The sequence below is a fragment of the Lonchura striata genome, chromosome 1, assembly GCF_046129695.1.
Source record: "Lonchura striata isolate bLonStr1 chromosome 1, bLonStr1.mat, whole genome shotgun sequence".
NCBI lineage: Eukaryota > Metazoa > Chordata > Aves > Passeriformes > Estrildidae > Lonchura > Lonchura striata.
In genome coordinates this window covers 91,624,407-91,646,196 of record NC_134603.1, presented here as the reverse complement: position 1 = coordinate 91,646,196, position 21,790 = coordinate 91,624,407, and the positions used below count along the sequence as shown (strand labels likewise).

The following is a 21,790-nucleotide window of genomic DNA, read 5'->3' as shown; positions in this document are numbered from 1 at the left end:
TATGGAAGGTTCCTGTCTCCTAGGAACTTAACTACCTTAATTTCACTTTGCTCCCATTTTAACAGTCTGTTTGGGGAGAAAGATTAATTTAGATTCATGTTAAAAAACAAACAAAAAAAAAACCAAACCCTGCAATACTGCCTCTGCTATATAAAAAAGAAAAATTGAAATGTTTCATGCAAACATAGGGAATGATGATATTCTGATGCCAATTAGTCATCTTCCAAATAAAAACATTTAAAAATCATAGAATGCCTGCCAAGACTTTAGATTCACTAGAACTGTATTTTCTGATGGCCAGCAACCTGTCTTCATCTCCCCATTTCCTACCTCCAGAAACCACACTTCCTCCTCATGATGAGATTCACTTTCTGAATAATCAGTTTTCCACTCATGTGGATTTTTTTTTTTATAAATGCTCTGCTGCTGTTCTTAGCTTTTAGTACTTGGAGGGCAACTTAGATTACCTGAATTTGGTGTTTTGTTTCAGACATAACCAAAGGTTCAGTTAGGTTTCTAACCACTAAGAAAGAATCCATAAGCTTTAATTTTTCTTTTATTATTGCTATTGCTATTGTTTTACTATTTTTAGCAAAGGTTTGATCCTGCTTTTGTGCATAGAGATTTCTGTCCCTGGAGACCTTGGTTATTGGATGAGATTGCAGGACTGGCCTTTTTTTCTGGTACTCCGGGGGGAAAAAATGCATGCCTCTGGTCTACAAATAGAACTGATGAAAAAGAGCCCTGTGCTCAGGGAGGAACAGGGAGTAATGTTGAGCTCATATATTTGCTCAGCCCAGTAAAATGCAGTCTTTTTCTTTAAATACTTCTCTACAAATCACATCAGAGACTAACTACTGCTTACTCTGCCTTGTGGATGAGGGATTAACTGCACTGACTTTTTATCAGAAAAATGGTTGTTCTCCTATTAAGGTCACATGGAAAGTTACAAGGGAAACTCCCGAGCCTAAGAAAACAGCTGTGTGCTGTTTTAACCACTGAGCTTGCATTTAACTTGGGGTATTTTCATCCTTTAGAGGACACTTTGTGAAAGCCAGCTCTGAGTGTTGAGGTATGTGTTACCATTCCCGCTGCACTCAGCAAACTTCCTGTGTGCTCAGCACTTTAACACAGAAGCAATATTTTGTTACGAGGGATACAAATCCCCAAAGTAGAGTTTGTAATGTGAAAGCAGAAGAGAAGAGGGACTATAAGATCACTGTTGGGGCCATTTATGGAAACCCCATCACAGAAAACTATGGTATTTCAGGACTGAGGGTAAATGGGGACATTATCTTGGTATGTAAATACATTTTAACAACACTAGATATGATCCCATTCTTTCTAAAATAATCTGCCACACAACTCTTTACTGTGCTTAATGTCTTTCTCTTCTTATTTTGTAAATGTGAAAATAGGCAGGGAAAAGAAGACAATAATGTCAAGGCAGGCTTATTTCTGGAACTATTATAAGGAGCCATTTGTTTCTTCCCAGCTAGGACAGTACTTGTGTAATTGGAAGAAAAAATGTCATAATGTGGCTAACTGGCTCCTGCTACTGAAGTCTATGCCAGAATTGTCAGGGTGGTGCTGCTTGTGGGGTGGCGTTTCTACTTTCTCGTGCATTGAACCAGCATGACTCTTAACATAAATAAAACCCAGGGAACAAGGTCCGTTCCCATAGCCATGGTTTACCCAAATCTCCTGCTGAAAGCAGTGACCTCTTGATACAGGCAGAGATAGTAGGATGGTGGGGTGTGAAACCCTGGATTTGTCAAGGACATGTTTATACTTGGAAATAGGCCGGGATGAAGATGAGTTCCTTCCCTATTCCGCTCTATCCACTTATAAAAGGTGGATAAATCTGAGTGTTTCCTGAACCGCAGCATTCCAGTTCAAACAGACCAACAAACAAAAAAGGTGATTTGTTCCAAGCTGGCAATTATCTGTATTTGTCTGAGTTGGTCCGTGCCTTGTGGGACCTGTAGTTCAGGGCTGGTAACTCCCACAGTCCGGTCTCTTCCCTGGTCAAACATCAGTCTCAATCTGTTTGGTGCAGAGTTTCCTTGACCAACAGTTCTCCTGACAGCTACTGGTTCCTACAGAAAGTTGTTTTCCAACAAGGAAATAATTCCCTTAATTTTTTTGGCCAATGCTATTTTCAGGATGGCAGGGACAGCACAACAAATCAGCCAGGGGAAACACTGAGCCAGAAAATGAGTGTTTAAATTATGATAGTGACTATTTTTTTTCATGTATAGCTTTCCCTACTCACAGCTTAGGTGTGAACTAATGATTAATCACAGATGCAAAAGAATCTTTGTGCTTTGTCGGCACCTTTCCCAAAGGATGCTCTCAAAGCAGTCTGTACAGAATGAGTTCCTTCATAATTAACCCACATATTTTGCAGCTGAGATGCAAAAGCAACACTCAAGACCATGCAGAATTCTGTGACAAGGATAAAATCCAGGTTTCCTGAATGTCAGATTTGTCTGATAGTTCTTTTTTTTTTTTGCTGACTGCAGCAAAAGAGAATAAGTTCCAAGGTAGAGCACAGAAAGAGGGAATATATTCTAAGACACAGCTTCCACCTCTTTATGCTCCTCAGATGCTCTCCACACTTTGGGGCGGAACCGTTTTGTGACTGAACTTGCAGAGCTGCAAAAGCCTGGGGCTAACCAAGGCTAATTTTAAACCACCCCTCCTTATCTCTGTCACTGGTAGAGTGATTTCTAGAAGGAGCTATTTTTATTTGATGGAGGGAGCCAATACACCTCTGTTGTCAGCAACCAGTTTGGCCAGAATCAATCAATCACTGTAATCACCTGCCTCAGGACTCCTTTTTGACTGGCTTTGCCTTGCTGGCTTAGGAGATGCGTTACCTCAGCACAGCTTAATAACATGCCTGCTGTTGATTTATGCTGCTCGAGGCTAGACAATTCCTGCCTGACAGCAGCTCCTAAGCCCTGCCTGCAGAACCTGTATGGCAGCCAAGCCACACATTTGCACAAGGGAAGCAAGCAGACACGTGTAGAAAGTGATAGCACAAAAACTGCTGCTGGTCCCGCTTAGACTGGTGCCCAGGGGCCACAGTTTTCTTCTCTTGCTCCTGCTATGGGAAGGGAGAAGACTTGCATACAGCAAGATCTTGCAGCAAAACCCTTCAACATCCTTATAGCTACCAAAATCCACAGCTTGCTGACCAGCTGGTTCTGCTGATGGAAGGATGCAGAGAGGCTCGTTTAAGCCTTTGAAGCAGGTGTCACAAGTCTGAGAAAAGATATTACTCATTTTGGAAGACAAAACAAAGAGGCCCCAATTCAAACTGTCAAAATTCCCAGTTTTTCTTAATATTAAGGATTGTTTTTACTGATCCCTAGAGGAGGAGGATTTGGAGGGCAGACTGCTTCCTCATACAAAGAAGACAAGTGCTAAAGTGCTTCCTTTTAATTAGGCTTTTCTTTCACAAAGGCATTAGCAGAGACTTGTAGCTGTAAAAAAGCAGCTTAGCAAGATCAGGATGATACAGAATGTAGTAGTTTTATTTCAGACACCTCCTTCACTAGTAACTTGTCTCTTGCATGCCATGGTTTCAATCCCAATGGGCTCCTTTCTGTGTAGAACTGAGCAATTCCAAGGAGCAAGAGACATATGTACCTCTGGTCAAACTAGGATGCTGCCATGAGTCTTGCCAGCCACTAATACAACACAACGAATACTGAGACTAAGAACTCTTGGGCTAAATAAATTTAGAGTCAGGACTAAAGCAATAAGCAAATATTGGCTAGGGCTAAGCAGGTTGGCATTTACTTTGATTGAGGATAAAGTGCTTTATAAACGTGTGTGTTTAGTTATTTTACAGTGAGCAGCAAAGCTGGCCTTTCATGGGCTGCAAGGAATTAAATGAAAACAAATCACAACTCTGACAAACAGATAACTTGCTAAAGGTGACTTAAATTCAGAAAAAATCATAATCAAGGTTGCTGGAAAAATTTCTAAGCATAAATTTGAAGAAAACAGGTGCTTCACAGCTTCTGATTTTTGTATCTCAACAAGAACTTTGCACTTAGACTAAAACAAAGATTTCAGTCTCTCAATATTTCAAGGGTTCTAACACAGTCCTAGAAGCCAACAAGTTTATGCAGAATGTCCTGTTATTTTCACTGGAGCTGGAGAGGGTGGAAGGAGGGAGAAGACACCTCTAATCAGTGGGAAAATTCTTTCTGTATGGAGTAGAAACACACATTCATTATGCTAAGTAAACTATCCTACTAGTATTTAGGCAAGTCAGATACTAAAATGAAGGCACACAGTGCTCATTCCAAACTAATTCCTGGGGCTTTCCTAGAGACCTTAGTGCAGATCTGCCGTATGGTGCATCTCCTGTGCTCAAGCTGGATAGCTGAGGCATCTCTGAACAGAGCTGTAAAATTTTTCCTACAGCCATACCCTAAAATGAGATCTCTTCTGTGCTGGCCCAACAGACTATTTACCAGGTGCTGACTGCCTACCCTGGAGGGTATCCACTGTGGATAAGCAAAGAATATCCTGGAAAAGATTTCAGTGTATGTAGTCTAAACGGAAAGAAGAAAATGAGAGAAAATACATGGGAGTTATCAAGAAAACTCATCTAATTGCTCCAACAAAGCTCCTATCTCTGTGCTGCAAGTGCAATTTTCTTGTATAATCTTCCTGCATAGCCTATAAAGCATAACTGTGGAAGCTGAGTAAGCAAACCTCTTTATAAATTGACTTGGAATGGTTTCACAGATCTTCCTCTCTTGCTCAGAAGGCAAAAACTCAATTTATTCTTATCAAGGAAAATGAAATTATAACAAGGAAATAAAAACATTAGACGATGTCTTCCAAAGGCCTGATATGAAAAAGGCTGACTTGTGGGTGATGTGGGGGAAAACCACACAACAGACAACCTTGCCAAACTCAATTAGGTGAGAGTTTAAACCAGTAAACAACTTCCCGGAGAGCCATCATCTGCTCATAAAATGGATATTAATGCTTTGCTTTAAGCTCTAAAGGTAAGGAGGATGCTGATATCTGGAGCTGTTGAACTGGGAATGGAGGGATTGAAAGAATGTCTTTTTGGCTCTCCAATACTTCCTTTGTTAGTCCTTTTCAGACACCAGGGTACCTGGCAGGTATCCTGTGAACGTAAAATGAGGGAGTGGCAGAAGATGGGGAGAACTTAAGAAGAACAGCAGCAATAAGGGAGGACCCACATGATGCAATAATGCAGTAATGGCTACATCATGGAGCTGCTGCAGTTCTCACTTTTAACCAAAAAATTTAGATAAATATTAAATGCACTCTTAAAAGGTTTAGGTTTAGTATTAAAACATCCCTCATTATCATCACCCTCTTGTTTCCTCACTCTTACAAGTATGGCCCTTGTCACATCAATCATTGATTCCTCTTTGTAGTTTAGACCCACTGGGACTGCTCCAGCAAGACAGTATATAATTTTTAATTAAACAAAAATTACTTGTGCAAATGATGGAACTGTTCATTAATAACTGGGAGAGTTCATCTTGCTGCAGCAGCTCTTTGGAACATATAATGTGAGAGTGCCACAGGCCAAATGTGCTTCAGCCTGGGGGGAACCAGAATCACACACTTCTCTCAGGACACGTGAACTGCTCTGGAGCTATGAAGGAAAAGCAAATGCACACACCTTGTTAGCCACAGCTGGACCATCAATACACCTCTGCATGGAGGGTGGCACCTGGTAAATGTCTTGTCCCAGCAGACCATGACCAGTGGGTATCTGGTAAATTCCCTGATTCTGGTGGGAAGGCGGCACTTGGTAGACAGGGTCCCGCGCCGAGGCATGCGAGCTTGGCACTTGGTAGATCTTTTGGTGGTTGAAGGGCTGATTCATCAATCCTGAGCTGGGCATGTCCTGGCCAGGAGGACTGTCCTGTACCACGGGACCTATGAGGAGTTTCACCCGGTTGCCGGGGACGATGCCTTGCCGGCCGTGTAAGGAGCAGAGCCACCATCCTTCCAGCCCCTCGGTGTTCTGTTCTATCACCGTCAGGATGTCTCCCTTGCGGAAGGCCAACTCTTCTGCACACTCGGGGACGTTGTCGTACAGGGCTCTTGCCATAAGATTCTGTGGAGAAACAAAAGCAAGAATAGCAAGTCAACAAACAAGCCAGAAGTTTTCTATATATTCAAGCACATTCTAAGTTATAGGAAATAAGAACTGAATTTGAAAAACAAGTGGGCAGGAAATCAGAAGAACATGGAAAATCATACAGCACAGAATTCCCCTGTCCCAAGTTGGGAAAGTTAAGAGGCTTATACATTAGCAACGCTTCTAGTGTGAAATTTTTCAGCAACAGTGGGTCGGTTAGAAGCTGTTTATATGGCCTAGTCACCTGAATAGACAGAATGTTAGAAGAGTTCTGCTCCTGGCACTGAGGTGCTCTTCCTGTGAATGAGGGGCTTATACCGTCATCTCTTGACACTGATTTCCCTACAAACATGCTCTGTGTATTGCTACAGCCAGCTAGCAGCCATTAAAAATAAACCTGAACAAGACTCAGAAGGAGTGAGTAATCCAGAGTAGTTTTTCCCAAACAGGTTTACATTTCTGGGGTCCCAAAAGACTTTCCACAGAGGTGCAGATCCCATTAGTGTAAAGACAGTGGCCTGGCTTTTTTTAGCTGACACCTGCAGTTGACTTAGTAATGATGGATCTCTTAGTAAGAAAAACTATCTAAAATACGAGTTGACAAAATGTTACAGGTTTTGAGCTATGATGCTCGTCTTTGCATGTAGCTTTGTACCTTCTCACTCTATGCAAACTTCTTCAGGGGCAAAGCATAGCATAGCAGGAGCTTAACAGATAAAACCCTTCCTCCCCTGCTGCCTCAAAACCACCACCACAAAAAAAACCCAAAAAACCCTCCAAAACAACTTCAAAGAACATGGTTCTTCTGAGGTCCACCTTCTGTAGAAAGACCTTCAAGATAAAAATATAATTCTAAAAAATAATGTGCGCAGTGACCCCAAGTGGGGTCATGCCCATGCCATGAGGAAAGCAGTGCCCATCTCAAAGAATGTAAGAATGTAGGTATCAACCAGCACCATAAAGAGCCTCTGTGTGTGACTGAAGAGGAGTCTTAGGGTAGCCAAGGAGTGTCTTTGACTTGTGTCAACATAGTTTAAGCACTCTTAGATACATTTTGCTTTATTATGTCAAGTGGAGCAGTACCATTAACAATGAACTTCACACAACTCTACCCCTAAGCATTTGCCCAGTGTTTCAGGCAGGCTTTGCAGCTTGCCCTGACTTCCATCCTGCTGGGGTTCTATTCCCAGCAGTACTTCTGCTATGAAGTTTTAAGCCAGCTTGGAGTTGATTTAAGATTATTGGCTGTGATGTGTTACTAGCAAGTACCATCTCCTCTTGCAGATGGAACTACCTCCCTTTCCTCTTTCTTTGCAGGCCTCTATGGCACATCCAGTTCTGAGTAACCGGCCAAGGTATTCAATGGAAAGTAGGCAGGCTGTCTGCACTAACATTCTTGGACCCCTCAAAAAGGCCATGAAGATTTAATTTCTTGGCTCTGGTGATATTTCCAGACATACTGGAAACAATTGCTCCATGACTGCCTGATTTTCAGCAATGCTGGTCAGCAGAGATGGTTATAATCTGATTGTAAGCACTTGAAAAAATATACAGAGCCCTGCATCTGAAGTGTTCAAGTTGAAATATTTGGATGCAGTAGATGCAGCATACAAACTGAAATGGTGCTAATCCACCAAAAAGGATATGCAGCTGCCTTAAAGATTTATCTTTCCTATGTCAAAGGAATAAGCGTCAAGTACAGTTTAGTGTTTCTATCTGTCATATTTATCCTCCTCCTTGGACATATCAGAACATTTTTTTTATCATCCCTCACTTGTCATATCTTTCCCTGTTGACACACTGATGTTTTCCCATCATTCCTGTGCTTCCTTGAGACAGAGACTTTAGTTTGACCTTGCTCAGTGTAGCAGGTTGTGTGCAGGGCTGACTGGTGGATGGAAGGGGGTTAAGTTCAGATACCACATAAAAGGTAGGCGAACTTGCATTTCCCAAGACATGCAGTGTTGAAATGGGGTGCACGAGATCAGTTTCCTCTTTTCTGAATGGGAGATCAGCTTTCAAATGTATGAGGAACACTGGCTTTACCTTTCATTAGCATCATTAGTGAGGTTGGTATAAATTAAGCTTTGGCTTGGAAAAGCAGGATTGCCATTTTGAACTCCCATGTAAACAGCAGCACTGGGGCTCACCATGCCCTCTGATGTACGCCTACTCAGCTCACCAGTCAACAACACTAAGATATCTGAATACAGATAAAGCAGGGCACAATTTTTGTGTATGCCTTGGCAGGACTGTAAAACTATTATTTAAGCATGGTCAAAACCAGTGGTCTCTTCCTGAGCACTACCTCTATGCTCTTGCTGCGACAACCAGGCTGCTTAGCAGAGTCTGAAGCTCAGAAAACAAAAGCCCCTGCCTAATCTGAATATTCAAGTCAATCTCTTTATCTTTCCACATTTCTTTCTAGCATGTCTTTCACAGGGGAAATCTACTAATGGGACCAGAGCCTGTGCAACTTCAAGAAGACTTTCACAGAGGAGTTGTTTAAAGGAGGAAGATTACAGCTGGGTGGGGGAGGCACTAACCAAGCAGGATAAATCAATGATAAATGCGTATTCTTCTCTACTTTGGTGTTTAAAGGTATTTGAAAAGCTTGATTAGCTTCTACAGCAAAGAAATTCTCAGAACAAAGCTGAAATGGTGGTAGAATTAGAGCAGATAAAAATTCCCATGTGAATTTTTTTTTTTTTCGAGCTGCTCATTATCTCTGTCCCAGTGACCTTCTCACCACCTGGCATGCAGCATGTTAACAAATTCTGGATGTGCTTCAAGAACTTCTTTGCTGCAAACAGCTTCAGATTCTCATTGTTGGTGTTAACTCAGGCACCAGTATGTGAGTTATACTAATTGGTTGCCACTTTTTTCACAGCCATTTCCCCAAGGCCTTTTAAATAGCCCAGAGCCATGCCACTAGCACTGCTCACTGATGGAGCAGTGAAGAAGGAAAAATATTCCTCCAAATGAGCACTGGGACCAGAATCACTAAGCCTGTTGCTTGGTGGCAGCAGCAAAGGCACTGCTCCTGCTAAGCAAACTTTCTGTGTTTCCCTTGACTTCATTCTTCCTTCACAGGATTGCTTAGTGTGAGCTTCAGAAACAGTGTCACAGTCACTTTCACGAGTCAGCAGAATCAGCCTTGAGAAAAATGCAATTGTGACCACAGAAAGAAAGCTTTTAGAAACCACAGAGGTACCTTTAACTTGCTGTGGTGATCAAGATGGTAGCCTCTTCCACACACAAAAGTTACTGATCAAAGACATCTTTCAACACCTCTGGGCCTTGTCTCCAAAGATTTGACAAATCTGAATAAGTTTTTGATTCTGTGGGCATTGTAGCCCATATATCAATTCTCCTTCTCATTGGTCTCATCAGCTCAGAGAACAGGGACAGTTACATGAAATTAACTGGACTTGCTCTGAAGAGGCATGGATCTGTCCACTCAACTGTCTGAGAACCAGCACCAAGTAAGCCCTAAGATCTGATATGAAAAGACAAAAACACAGCAGTGACCTTTCTGTATCACTAAGTGCTAAAAAACCCCCACATTTGTTCTCAAGAAGCTTAAATTCCTCTTAACCTTGGGCTCATGAGTGCAGTAGAAAGCATCTTATGCAAAATCACTGATAACTGGAAGTTTTACAGTCTTCTGTTGAAAAAAGTGCTATCTCAGTTGTCAGCAGGTCAAAATGAAAGGGAGTTTGACCCTAAAGACCGCTGCCTGGGGATTTTAACTGGAACATACTGCAGGAAAAGGCTCATCAGACTTTGCTGATGCCATGTGTCAGAAATTGTCTAAAATAAATGGAACTGAAACAGATACTCTCAAGATTAAATGCAGATTACAGTGCCCAACTTTCTACATTGATTGAGACAAAAGTAAAGCTTTTGAGCTCTCTCTAGGTAAAGTGAACCTGGGACTTGAAACTTCTGTCTGAAATTTCCTTTAATGCCATTTGAAGTCCATTAGATAAAAGCTGGAAAGGTGCAATTTGTATTCTCTGCACACCTTAGAGTTTTCTTTCTTTTGCACCTGGGATGCATGACCCAGTATGCTAAAGATGCTGTTCTGAAAACTGTCAGCTGTTCTACTTGCAGAACCCAAACTAAATAAATAAGACTCTGTAAGCTATTTTTTCTTCTCAAATCTTGAAGGAACTACAGGCCAAATTCAGCTGCATAAAGGAGGTCTATTACAGAACTGTCAAAGGTGTCTATCCTCTCCTTAGCCTATTGCAATTGATGGCTGACACATCTGCAGCTGGATGAAGACACATGAAAATACTTTGAAGACCACGATCTGTTTTGGCTGCCCTTCTCTGCAGTGAGGAGAACTGACAGAATTCTGTAATTCATAGTCTGGAGGATGAAGAGGGTGTTTGTTGATGAGGCTAAGTGGCAGAAGAGGGAAGAGGCAAGAGTTAAAGAGAGTAGTGGAAACATCTCCCACTTCTGTTAGAGTAAACACATCCAGTGACGTGAGTAACGAGAGTGTGTGAGGTGCCCACAGCCATGGAAGCAAACGCAGGAGTAATGAATTACATGCTACGAGATTAAACACAATGCTCCCTTTAAGGGCCGAGCGTGCGGTGCCAAGCTCCCAGCACAGGGCTGCCGACTTGACTCCTCTCAGCCAGCTCCACAATGAATGGACACTTGAGGAAAAGAGTCAACCAACCATAAGCTCAAAGGATTTCTGCTGCATGCCTCAGAGCTGCAAGAGGAGGATACTGATCCCTGCTCTGTGCTTGGCTGCTGAGGCATATTGTTTTGTCCGGCTTTGTCTTGTTTTATAATATTGCTTCCTGTGTGTAGGGTTTATGTGCAAACAGGACTGGGAAAATTGCTCTGCTCTTCACTGAAGGAGGGTGGGACCATTTTTTTCTATTATTGGGCAGACTGTTTCTTAAAATGAGAAACAGCTTCTCCCCTATGTTTAGCTTGGGAGGAGGAAGGGAGGAACAAAGGAAGGAAAGGTGGGGGCAATGTCTGTGAACAAACCAGTAGCTTAATTTTGGTTGGATCACTTTTAATTATCCACCTCATAATATTTTCAATACAGATTCCTATTTTTTAGAGTTCTTAAAAACGAATGACTGCTAGTCCAAAGTGAGCTTAAGCATTTACATACTCTTGCAGGGCTGCATTAGGCCCAACAGTAATGATCTGCCTGTGAGATAAAAGGATTGTTCTGAAAACCCTGTAAAAATTGAGTTTTATTCTGAGATACACAGTTTGCTTACAAGCAGGACTGGTAGAAGAGAGGAAAATTTTAGCTCTACTGTGCTTTCTGACAGAAGGGTTTCAGTGCAAGAGTCATTGGACAGTTTAACTTCGTTTCTTTTCAGCTCCCATCTCCTTTTCTACTTCTCACTGTCCCTGCCCCTGAAATAAAGCATTCATTGTGCTGTATTGGCAAGGAAAGCAGCTCTTGAGGCACAGTAGGTAACAGGTCTATCTATAACAAGCAACCTACCACAAAGGCTACTTAATAGAAGTTGACAGAGGTCAATGAATAAGACATTCAGCTTTGAAAAATGTCTTTTGCTGGTCTGCTCAAACCTGGAAGAAGGCAGTGTGAACAGCAAAGGCAGCACCTAATACACACGAAGCTGCACTGGCATGTTCCTGGGCAGGTCCCCGTGGGCAGTGACATGGGGAATGGACTGTGAAATGGCACCCCTTGGCCATAACAGCCCCCATCCACTGCAGACCAGCAACAAGCTGTGTGCAGGCTTTTCCTCTTTATCTGAAGATGAAGTCTACAGCTACGCAGAGGAGGCAGGAAGTGCTACCACAGAACACATAAAAGAGCCTCTGCAGTAGCAGAGTGTCACAGCTACGGCAGCTGAGGAAAGGCCCCGAGCACTCAGCCTGCACCTGGCTCTGCAACCCTGAGCTCCCTCGGCTCTCAGCTAGTGACAAAATAAGGAGCCCAGCTGCAAATGCTCACCATGGTAATGCTTCAGTTCACTCCTCAGGAAAAGCCCATTGTTCTACTTTTCAGGCACTCTCTTGCTTTCTAACACCAAAACCCACAAGGTTTTGGTTTAGCAAAGATACTTCTCTGGTCAGGCATTGCTCACCCAAACAATTCCAAGTCCTGCTGGATGGAAATGAAGGCAGTTTTCCATGCACAGATTTGGAAGACTGGCTTCACAGCAAATGAGAGAGCTGTGAGCCAACAGACTCAGAAGAGCCCTAGGGAGGACAGGTCTTCATCCACCCTAAGTATCCTTACTCTCAGGTCCTGTGCATCTCTGGAACACAGGCTGTTAGTCATGCTAAAGTAGACCAAGCTGCCTGGAGGCTGAGATGTGGAAAACCTTCTTTCTGCAGGGCAGAGAGGCAAGTGCCTTACTTCAGTGTTCCACCAAGTTGTCCCAGCCTGTCTGCCTGAGAGGCCTGATTTTCAGAGTCTGCCCTGGCTGGGACTGTTTTTTTGGTAGTGAGACAAGTTATACAGAAAGTTAAGGAGGAAAAATGGGAAGACCCCTTCCTTACAGGACCCCACTTGGGTAAGCCAAAGTAGGCAGTATGGCTGTCATGCCCTGGAATATTCACTGCCAGTTTTTGCAGACAGTGCTCCATCAAGCAGGGTGGGCAAGCAGCGAGCAGACCAAGTAGGGCTCAGGCACTTCACAATCTGCCAAAGATACTGATATGGTCCATTGGTTCACCCGAGACTGGGATTCAAATGTGGCATAAACATGTGAGAGACTGATAGTGCTGTGGTCTGAGAACCTTTTTTGTTGCACCACAACTGCTTAATTTTAAGTAAATAGGGCATATTTGTGTAGCTGTTTGTTTTTGGTTTTGGTTTTTTTGTAGGTAGTTGGCAAAGCAGTTTGCAAAACTGAGGCACAGCAGTGAACCTGCAGCTTGGGAGGGAATCCAGATGCATGTCTATGAAAGAAAGAATTAGGAGGCTAGAAAAGCAGGTGTGGGGGGCAAGTAAAGAAGGAAAAATGTGAAAATGAAGGTTAGAACACAGATCCTAACTGGTGCTCTGGCCTGTGTGAATAAGATATTTCACTATCCCACACAGAGCGCATCAGCTTATTGCCATGCCTGATGTTTCCCAATGGAAAAGTGAGTTGAAAAGAAAGATTTCTGCCTCCATATCTATTGAGAGCAACAAAATGATAACTGTACATTGCAAGAAGGAAAAAAACCCCACACTGTCTCTGTTTGCTCAGACGATATTCTTTTGTCTGTCGACTGAATTTTGGTCTATTGAATTGCACAGTTGTGCTTCAGTTAGAGGGGGTGAGAGGCATGACAAAGGTAATCACAGGAAGATAATATCCTAGACGTTAAATAAGGTGTTTCTGATGCTGCTGTCATCAGGTATTCCTCTTATTCCTCTGCCCCCCGAGCTCCTGGGGTTTTACAGGAGCGCCAAAATAGCATTCTCTTTGCTCTTTCTGGGAATACAAACCACATCCCCTGACTTACCTTCAAGATCTATTAATATTTTGGGAAATTCCACCACACCTAACTCACTAAACTTTCTGTATATGTTTCACCCTCGTAACTGGTTTCCTTTCCCCCACCCAAGGAAGGGTGTGATCTCGTTCCATGACTTTAAATGGTCTTTTCAAATCCATCAGAGGGCTGTGTGCCTTCTGTGACATCAGCAGGGAGAGGAAAAAAGAAAAAAAAAAAAATCAAGCATGCAAACAATACCCTTAGAGTAAATATGATCTCACTGTGATTAAACCACAGTACATCAGAATCAAAAAGCAGATGTAAAACTTAACCTCTTTCCCTCAGGCAAGCAATTAAAAACTTAATGAAAAGAGATCGGATGTTAAATGCTAAAGAATTGAAGAAGCAGAGCAGAAGGGGGGAGGAAAAAAAGTAGGGAAAGAAAGAATCCCAAAATGTGTGTTTTGAGTTCTCAGTTTTCCATTTTCTGGCATTTGTGAGCAGTCTTCTCCCAGACAAAGTTTCCTTAAAAAAAAACCAACCCAGCCAAAACCCTCTTTCCAAAATTAACTCTTCCTTCTGCGGCTCTGGGGAAACAATTACAACTTGATTGTCAAGAAACCATAGCTATGTAGACACAGGACCTCAGTATTGCCACCAACTTACTTGTTTGATGGCTTCAGCTTTGAAAAGTATGATTTTTAATTTTTTTTTTTTTGTTTAAAGTCTAGAACCTAGATGAACTAGGACACACTCTTCTTCACCCAAGTCCCTCAAAAAAATTAGAAGGGAAAGCCATCCTACTCTGTCAATTTAGTATCACCATCTGGGATACTCATAGCAGCTACAATTTGGGATGCCCTGTGAGTCCAGCTAACTAAAGAAAAACAAGGAACTCCTTTTTCCAGGTTCCTTCCAGCCCTCAGCAGGCTGGTGGGACAGGTAGCACCTTGCCTGTGAATCAGAATTCCAGGGGAGCCAAGCCTGGCTGGCAGTTGATGTTTGCCAGGTCCAGTCAGAGCCATCTCCACTCTACAGGACAGTGGCCAAAAGTCAACAAGCCTCCCAGAACAGCTCGATTTTGGCAAGCTGGTATTTTCTGGGTAAGTGTACACCTGGATAAGAGGGATGGTGAAGGTATAGGTGAGTTTTAAGCAGCTCTGGTTACTCTGCTCAATCTCAGAGTTTATATCATCTCAATCTCAGTATTACATCATCATGTAAGATCTTGATCATGTTCCTGGGGTGCAAATAAAATAAAGTTGTATAAAAAGAGAGACAGAAAACAAAAGACAATATCTGCTTGTACATACGCCCTTCTATAGCAGTAAAAGTTGGATTATTAACCTAAGTATTTTAACTGGATGTAAAGTCTGCAGGACAAGGGCAATCATGACGCTACCTATTGCTAGCTGTATCAGAGTGCACACTTCTGGTTGTCTTGTACTTAACCCTTTGGATCAGAAACTTCTTTAGAAAGAGAATTATTGATTTTTTTAATGGTCTGTATCTTCCTCTGTCTACAGCTAAGCAGGTCATTCAGTGGAGGAACTGAGATTTACTCCTAGGCTCCTTCAGCATTTTCTAAGATTTGTTGTTACCAAATGGTTTACGTTATTCCTATTGCTAAAATTTTCAACATTGATGTCAATGATGAGGCCTGCTTAAAAAAGGGCTTGTGATGTACTGATATGCATTCCTGTAGAGTAAACACATTCTTATTACTCTTCCTTTTCCAGGCAGGCTTATTCACTCTGACTGTGAAGAAAATGTTTTCAAAACCAACATAAAAATTTAAAGGCGAGAACTGGCCTCATCCCTATAGACAAAGAAAATATACAATTTCTGTCATGCTATGCACTTGTGTTTCTAGGAGTGTGAACTATAGCTTTAGCAGCCCTGTTTCATGTCAAACACAAACTACGTCCAAATCTGCTGTGGAAAAATGAGCTCCTTAAAATTAAGAGAGTTTCCACTACTGTAATGTCTAGACCAAAAGGCAAAAGAAAACGGGCACTTGCCAAGAGCAGGCTGTGATAATCAGGCAATAATATGCAGAGGCTGCACTCTGAGCTGCTATAAAGTGACCCAGCTTCACTGAAGCTGAGAGCTGCAGCTATTTACAGGCAGAAGTACCTCTACATGCAGCTTTACTTAGCAATAGCCTGACTTAATAAACATTGCTCAATACTTGCCATAAATACTATTTTCATAGTACACAGATGAGTGTCTGATCAAGCTGAAGGCTTGGCATAAATCACCTTTCAGGGGCCAAACTACTACTCTAACAGAAGATGTCCACTTCTTTCATGGATGCTCAGAGAGCATCTATTATGTAAAGAAGCCTCTTCAAAAGCGACTTACACATTTGTGATTCCAAATGTCACTGAAAGTGGTTTCCTACAGAGGCATGTGGACTTTAATGTCCTAAGAAGTTCAGCTACTTGTCTCCATCAAGTGCGGCCAGAAATGGGAACAGTAAAAGATAAGGGTCCTCCACAAGTGTTGCAGCCAAGGTAGAGACTGTGCATACTCCTCTTAAGTACTCATGTTGCTTTAAAAATGGAATTAAACTCTGGATCTTGGAAGACAGGTGGGTTCCGAATTGCTGTTGATATGAATGGGATTTAGGTACTTAAATGCTGCAATAAGTTAGTCCAAATAAAATAAGCAAGGCAAAAGTGACTTCACATTGGCCCTTAAGTGACCTAAGCACATCTATTGTATGCAGAAGGCATTCCCATGCCTTAACACCTTTGTCATATTGCTGTTATCAATCAGGAAGCTCTATGCTCCTGGTTTTCTACTTTTCTGTATGCACTAGATGCACTTGGCCTTGCTGCCAGTATTCTGGTACTTATAATGGAGCACAGGCAATACAAATTTCTCCTCAGACACACAGGAGTTCAGTGTTCAGTAATCAGATTTCAGTGCAAATACAGCCTTCTAACCCCACTTGTAAATAGGCTTGAGATGGTAAGATTCCAAAGATGAGTTTTTCTGCAGTCTTAGGAACTGTGCTCCAACACTTTAACAAGTTCCCAATAACACTTCATGAGACTTCTCTGACATTTAGCTTATATTAGGCAAAATAGCAGAGTTCTGCAGCCTAAGACAGTAAGTAACCTCTGAAATGTGCTTTCATTTTTTCTTTGCATAAGATATTTCCATAAAGTCCTACTATTAGGCAGTTTTCCTGCTCTCTGATCTGATAGGTCCCCCTCAGAGGTATTTTGATAGTATGGCAACTGTTTGAAATCAGCAGAGTTAAGATACCCTAGGCCAAGTAATAGTCCAACATGCAACCTGCAGCCTCTAGCAGGACCTTAAAAGCAAGAGTAAAGCCCCCCTAGACAAGTATCTAATGTCTCTTGCTCTATCTAGAATAAAACCAAATTAGAACTATCAAAACAATAAGGAAGGATGTTCATTTGTTAGTTCTGCTTCCCCATCAAACACTAGGAACTACTGGACAGAGACAGATTAGGCTACCAGCTTCTGATTCAGTAGATTCACAGCTACATTACTCAGAAGCAGCTGTTAGCATAAAAAGATAGAAGTTTAGAAATCAGACAAAAAACCTGCATGCTATTGTCTGTAATGCTTTGTGATGGCTCCTCTTCTTCCTCTGAAATAAGCCCTGTAACACCCCTAAGCCTCAAGCAGCTCCATCTGTAAAACAAAATTAGAAGCACTCTGCTGTCCAAGCAAGACTTTGGTTGGGCAAGCAGACACAACTGTGGGAGTTTCTCAACTACCCTGGGGTACTGGGGCACTCACCTCTATTAAATATACAAACATAAATCTACAGAGGGGGTGTGGGAGGGGAAGGAGGGCACACAGAGGGCCAGAACCTGAAAATGACAGTGGCCCGCCAAGCTTTGTGAAGGGGACAGTCCTGGCTACATCTCACTGGTGCTGCTCCTGACTTAGGCCTGACCCTGCTAGACCTCAGCCACCTCACCCCATACGTGCACAGATGAGAGAAAAATCATGAAACTTCCATTCTAAACTCATGACAATAAGAAAGACAGCACAAACTTGGACAGGTTTTCCCCTTGTCGGTTTGTTCCTCTCCTACTACATTTTACAAGGCTTTACATTTCCTATTGACTTCTGAGTTTGATTGCCACCCTGTGATTACCCTGTGATACTGAAAAAAAAAGTGAAACGAAGAGAAGTGAAGAATAAATAAAACAGAGAGTATTTGGTTAATAAAGTACAGACAGTTCTTTCCCTTTAACATGATCCAACACTCAAAGTCTTTCATTGCCAGGGTTACAAGCAGCTTTTCACAAGCACTTCTGGTTGGGAATATTGTATTTCTTCCCAGGGACACTATTTTGTTTGTCTTGGCATGCAGACATTGTAATCAAGTCTATATATTACAGATCTGTGCCTTAGCACAAATGGCAGGCATTTCAAACCCTATTTAGGTTTCTCCCTTGCCCAACAAATTATCTAAAAATAGATAATCAAGACCTCATACTTTACATCTACGTCATTCCTTTTGGCTTAAATGAGGTAAGGAATGCAGGGTTTTTTTCCTCTCTTTCACTGTTTGGAATTTTTAGTAAACAGACAAGCCCCCTTTTCTTCCTTCCCTCTCTTATTTTGTCTTGCATGTGAACAGCCACCAAGCTACAAAAGCCTTCTTATGATAATGTCTTCCCCCTTTTGCTTCTGTTGCACTTTTATTGCCTGAGCTAAGGAGCCTTGGAATTGGTGGTCAGATATGCCCTGGCTACCATATACCCTCTCCCATCCATATCCTTCCCTCATCACAGTAACCCACTGTACAAGGTACACGTACAGTGTACATGGTAGCTGTAACTGCTCCATCCTTGGAGTCATAGCCTGTGTTTGGTTTCAGAAAAGGCTGATCCTACCTCTTAGGTTACAGAATACTGGAATGGAGTCCTGTGAGAACTTGAAGGGTTGTAGCTTTGTTGTACATAAGGATTTAGCTCAAAAGCAAGCTACTGTCATTAAAGAACTGAGGTGCTGCCTTCATGCAACTGCACCCCTACAGGAATTTCTGAAAGTTTTCTACAGTTTCTGAAACTAGCTTTTAGACAAGCAGGACTAAGACCAACACAAGAATTTCTTATGCTTAACCATTTCTATCTTTCCATAGCTCAGTTAAAATAACTTCTGTGTTCTCAGGCATTTAAGTGCTACATGAACGGGAGAACAGGACTTGACCTGGGGTTAAATTTCTCTTTGCTTTAAATAGTCACAGAATCACTGAATTTCACACAGTGTGCAAAAGTTAGACAGTGATGTAGAGAAATATGTAACGTAAATTCTGAACTTCCTTAAATCCACGGGGATTTTCCCTTTCAGAGGATTCACATTGACGGAAGTATGCAATGGACAATAAAAGCAGCTTAGATGAAGGAAGAGAGGAAGGAACAAGTTTTGAAGATGTCTGAATAAAAAACTCTATAGATTGTGTAGCAGAAAGGATTTCTAGACCAGGAATGACCTTGGGTTTAGTCACACTGAAAGCAAAGTCATGAGTGACGGAGAGATGTATTCAGGATCTCACCCATGAATCAGTTCCTGTTCTGTCCTACTGTTAAAATTCTGAATTAAGCTATAATGAGCATTTCACTTATTTCTTTAAATGAGGCCTTATGGGCTATCACAATGAAAGTAAGGAGTGACATCCCCCAGTACAACACTGGGAGCAGTTAAACAGAGACAAATCTACACCTGGATGCTAAGCCTCCTCTGAAGTGATGATATGTCCCCAGGCAGCCCATTAGCATTCTACGTTCCTTTATTTCATGTGTACAATAAAAAAAAAAATGTTTTCCTATAGGAAGATAAAAGAAAGAGAGAAAATACAGAAAGAAAAAAGACCAAGTGTGCAGGTGTTTTCTTTGTGTGTTACACTAGGGATATGAAATAGATCTAAGAATGTTTGTCCCAGTTAAACAGCGTAACTGCTTCACAATTCCCAGGGAAAGTAACAACCATAATCCAGCAAGAAGGCTTTTGAGGCCAAACCCCTCAATCTTCTTTTTATTTATTTATTTTTAATGGCTTGTTCTTTTCTCCATCTAGCCTTCTCTGTCTAGAATTACGTAATCACAAACCAAATCCACAATGCTCATTCCCACAACACAGGGCAAAGGAAACATTACAGAACAGGGAAGACTTCCCCCTTTTGAGTCACCTTATCTGTCCCTATTCTTGCAGTGCCACTGGCCTACATACAGAAATCAGGAAGCTGTATAACTATGCAGGACCATTACTTTGCTACTGGGATACAAGTGTTGCCTGGCCCTGGGCAGCCTGAAAGAAGACTGTGAGCTTTGGACTAACAGCAACACTGTTCTTCTACTCCCGAGTGCCTGATGTTTTCAGTTCAGAGTAACAGCTTCTCTGGGCAGGTGTAAAGTCTACCTGGACTGATCAGAGGTGGAGTAGATAGAAGAGATGAGATTAATTTTATCTCAGACTTGAAATCAATCAGTTGTTTGAGACACAATTTAAAAAAGAAAGCCATGAGCTCCACATCAAAATTGTGAAAGCCATGGATTACCTTTGTCAACCCGCATCTAACACAATTTCTTTTCCCCTTGTCCTTCCATGAGATGGTGAAATTGGCAGTTGCTTTGGAAACTTAACTCTGACCTTTCCCAAAGTTTGGCTTGAGAGACCCTGAAAACTTGGCCTGAGCTCAGAGACGTACAGAACAACATAAAAACCTGTGCACATTTACCTGGGTATCACTCGTACTTCTCACACACACTGCCACTCCATCAGCACTCTTTCAGACCATGCTGCCTAAGTTTAGTTCCAAGATGGACTTCACTTCCAAAGTAACTTAGTCTCCAAGTATATAGCGTGTGACATTTCCAAAATCACCTTTTTATTGACACTGAAGTTATTTTTGGCTGGGCAAGGAAAGTTTTTCCTTCCCTCCCCCTTTTTTTCCAATCACACAAGATTACGGTATGTCTGTACAGTAATCTAATGCCCCGTGGGCAATTCTGTACCTTGCCCAGACATTTTTGAGTAATATTAGGATGAAAGGCTCCACATTTGTGTCTTTTGAAAAAAGTAAAAAAACCAAAAAACCAACCAACCGCCACCCCTTCTGGTAAAAGGTCGCTAAAAGCGATTTTAATAAGCGGGGATGATAGGAATTAACACGGGGCATAGGCTACCCATTAAAAAAAAATGTTAGGGTTCTTTTTTTCCCCCCTCGCTTGTGATCCATCAAACAGACCGCACCGTGATGAGGAGTCATCCACAAGCGCCTGGAAGGAGGTGCATGAGCTCCCGGGGAGGATCGGGGGTACCTGTCCCAAACGCGCCTGGCCATCACGCACCGCATCCCCACCTTTCCCGCGATCCCGGGCTCACCCCGTTATTCAGGGCCGGCACCAGCGGGAAAAGCGAGAGGAGCTCCTTCTCCCCGCACAGCCAACACCGACACAGCACCCGGGGGTCCCCGCAGCCCGTCCCCTTCGCTGCCCCCTCGTTTCCCACTCCCCGCCGACACCTTCCCTGGGGCTCCGCGCCTGGAGACAGCGCAGCGGAGGGCAGAAGGGAGACCTGGCCGGCCCGTGAGCACACGGCTCGCCTTGAGGAGGTGCGGAGGGGAGCCCCGGGCCGTCCGGGGGCTGCCGTGCGGGCTCCGCGCCCCGCCGCGCTCACCTTGTACTTCATGGCTGCGCCTCCGCGCCCCGCCGCATCCCCACGCGCTCTGCGCGCCCCGCCGCGCGCCGCCGCGCCAGCCCTGCGCGCTCATTTGCATGGCACCGCCCCCACAACCGCGCAGCCAATGGCCGGCCCCGCCCCGGCGCCCCGCCCACGCGCTCCGGCCGCGGCGGCGCCGCCGGAGGGGGTGCGGAGCGGGGCGGCGGGGACGCGGGTTCGGGACCGGGTGCGGCGCCTTCCGCCACTTCCCTCCGCCGATGGCCGCGGAGAGAGAGCCCCGCACAGAGCGAGGGCTGGCGGCTCTCCTCCCCGGAACCCTTTCTGCCTTTTCGAAGCTGCTCGCCTTTACTTTTCCCCGGCGGAAAAGGACCTGGGGGCACGGGTCGACAGGCTGAACAGGAGGCAGCGTGTGCCCAGGAGGGTATCCTGGCCTGGGTCAGCACTAGTGTGGCCAGCAGGACCAGGGCAGTTATCCTTTGTATTGGGAACTGGGAGGCCACGCCGCAAGTC

The 21,790-nt window shown here is 43.3% G+C and overlaps 1 protein-coding gene across 1 annotated transcript in view; it reads right to left on the bottom strand.

The window, feature by feature from the left end:
• NEDD9 (neural precursor cell expressed, developmentally down-regulated 9) overlaps positions 1-21,348 on the bottom strand; it is a 37,428-nt gene extending 16,080 nt beyond the window's left edge. The window contains exons 1-2 of the mRNA XM_021536526.3: positions 21,278-21,348; positions 5,690-6,130 (exon numbers count right to left, since the gene is read on the bottom strand). Coding sequence (XP_021392201.2) covers positions 5,690-6,130; positions 21,278-21,289 — 453 coding nt within the window. The 5' untranslated portion in view covers positions 21,290-21,348. The remainder of the gene's footprint in view (positions 1-5,689; positions 6,131-21,277) is intronic.
• Positions 21,349-21,790: the final 442 nt, after the last annotated feature.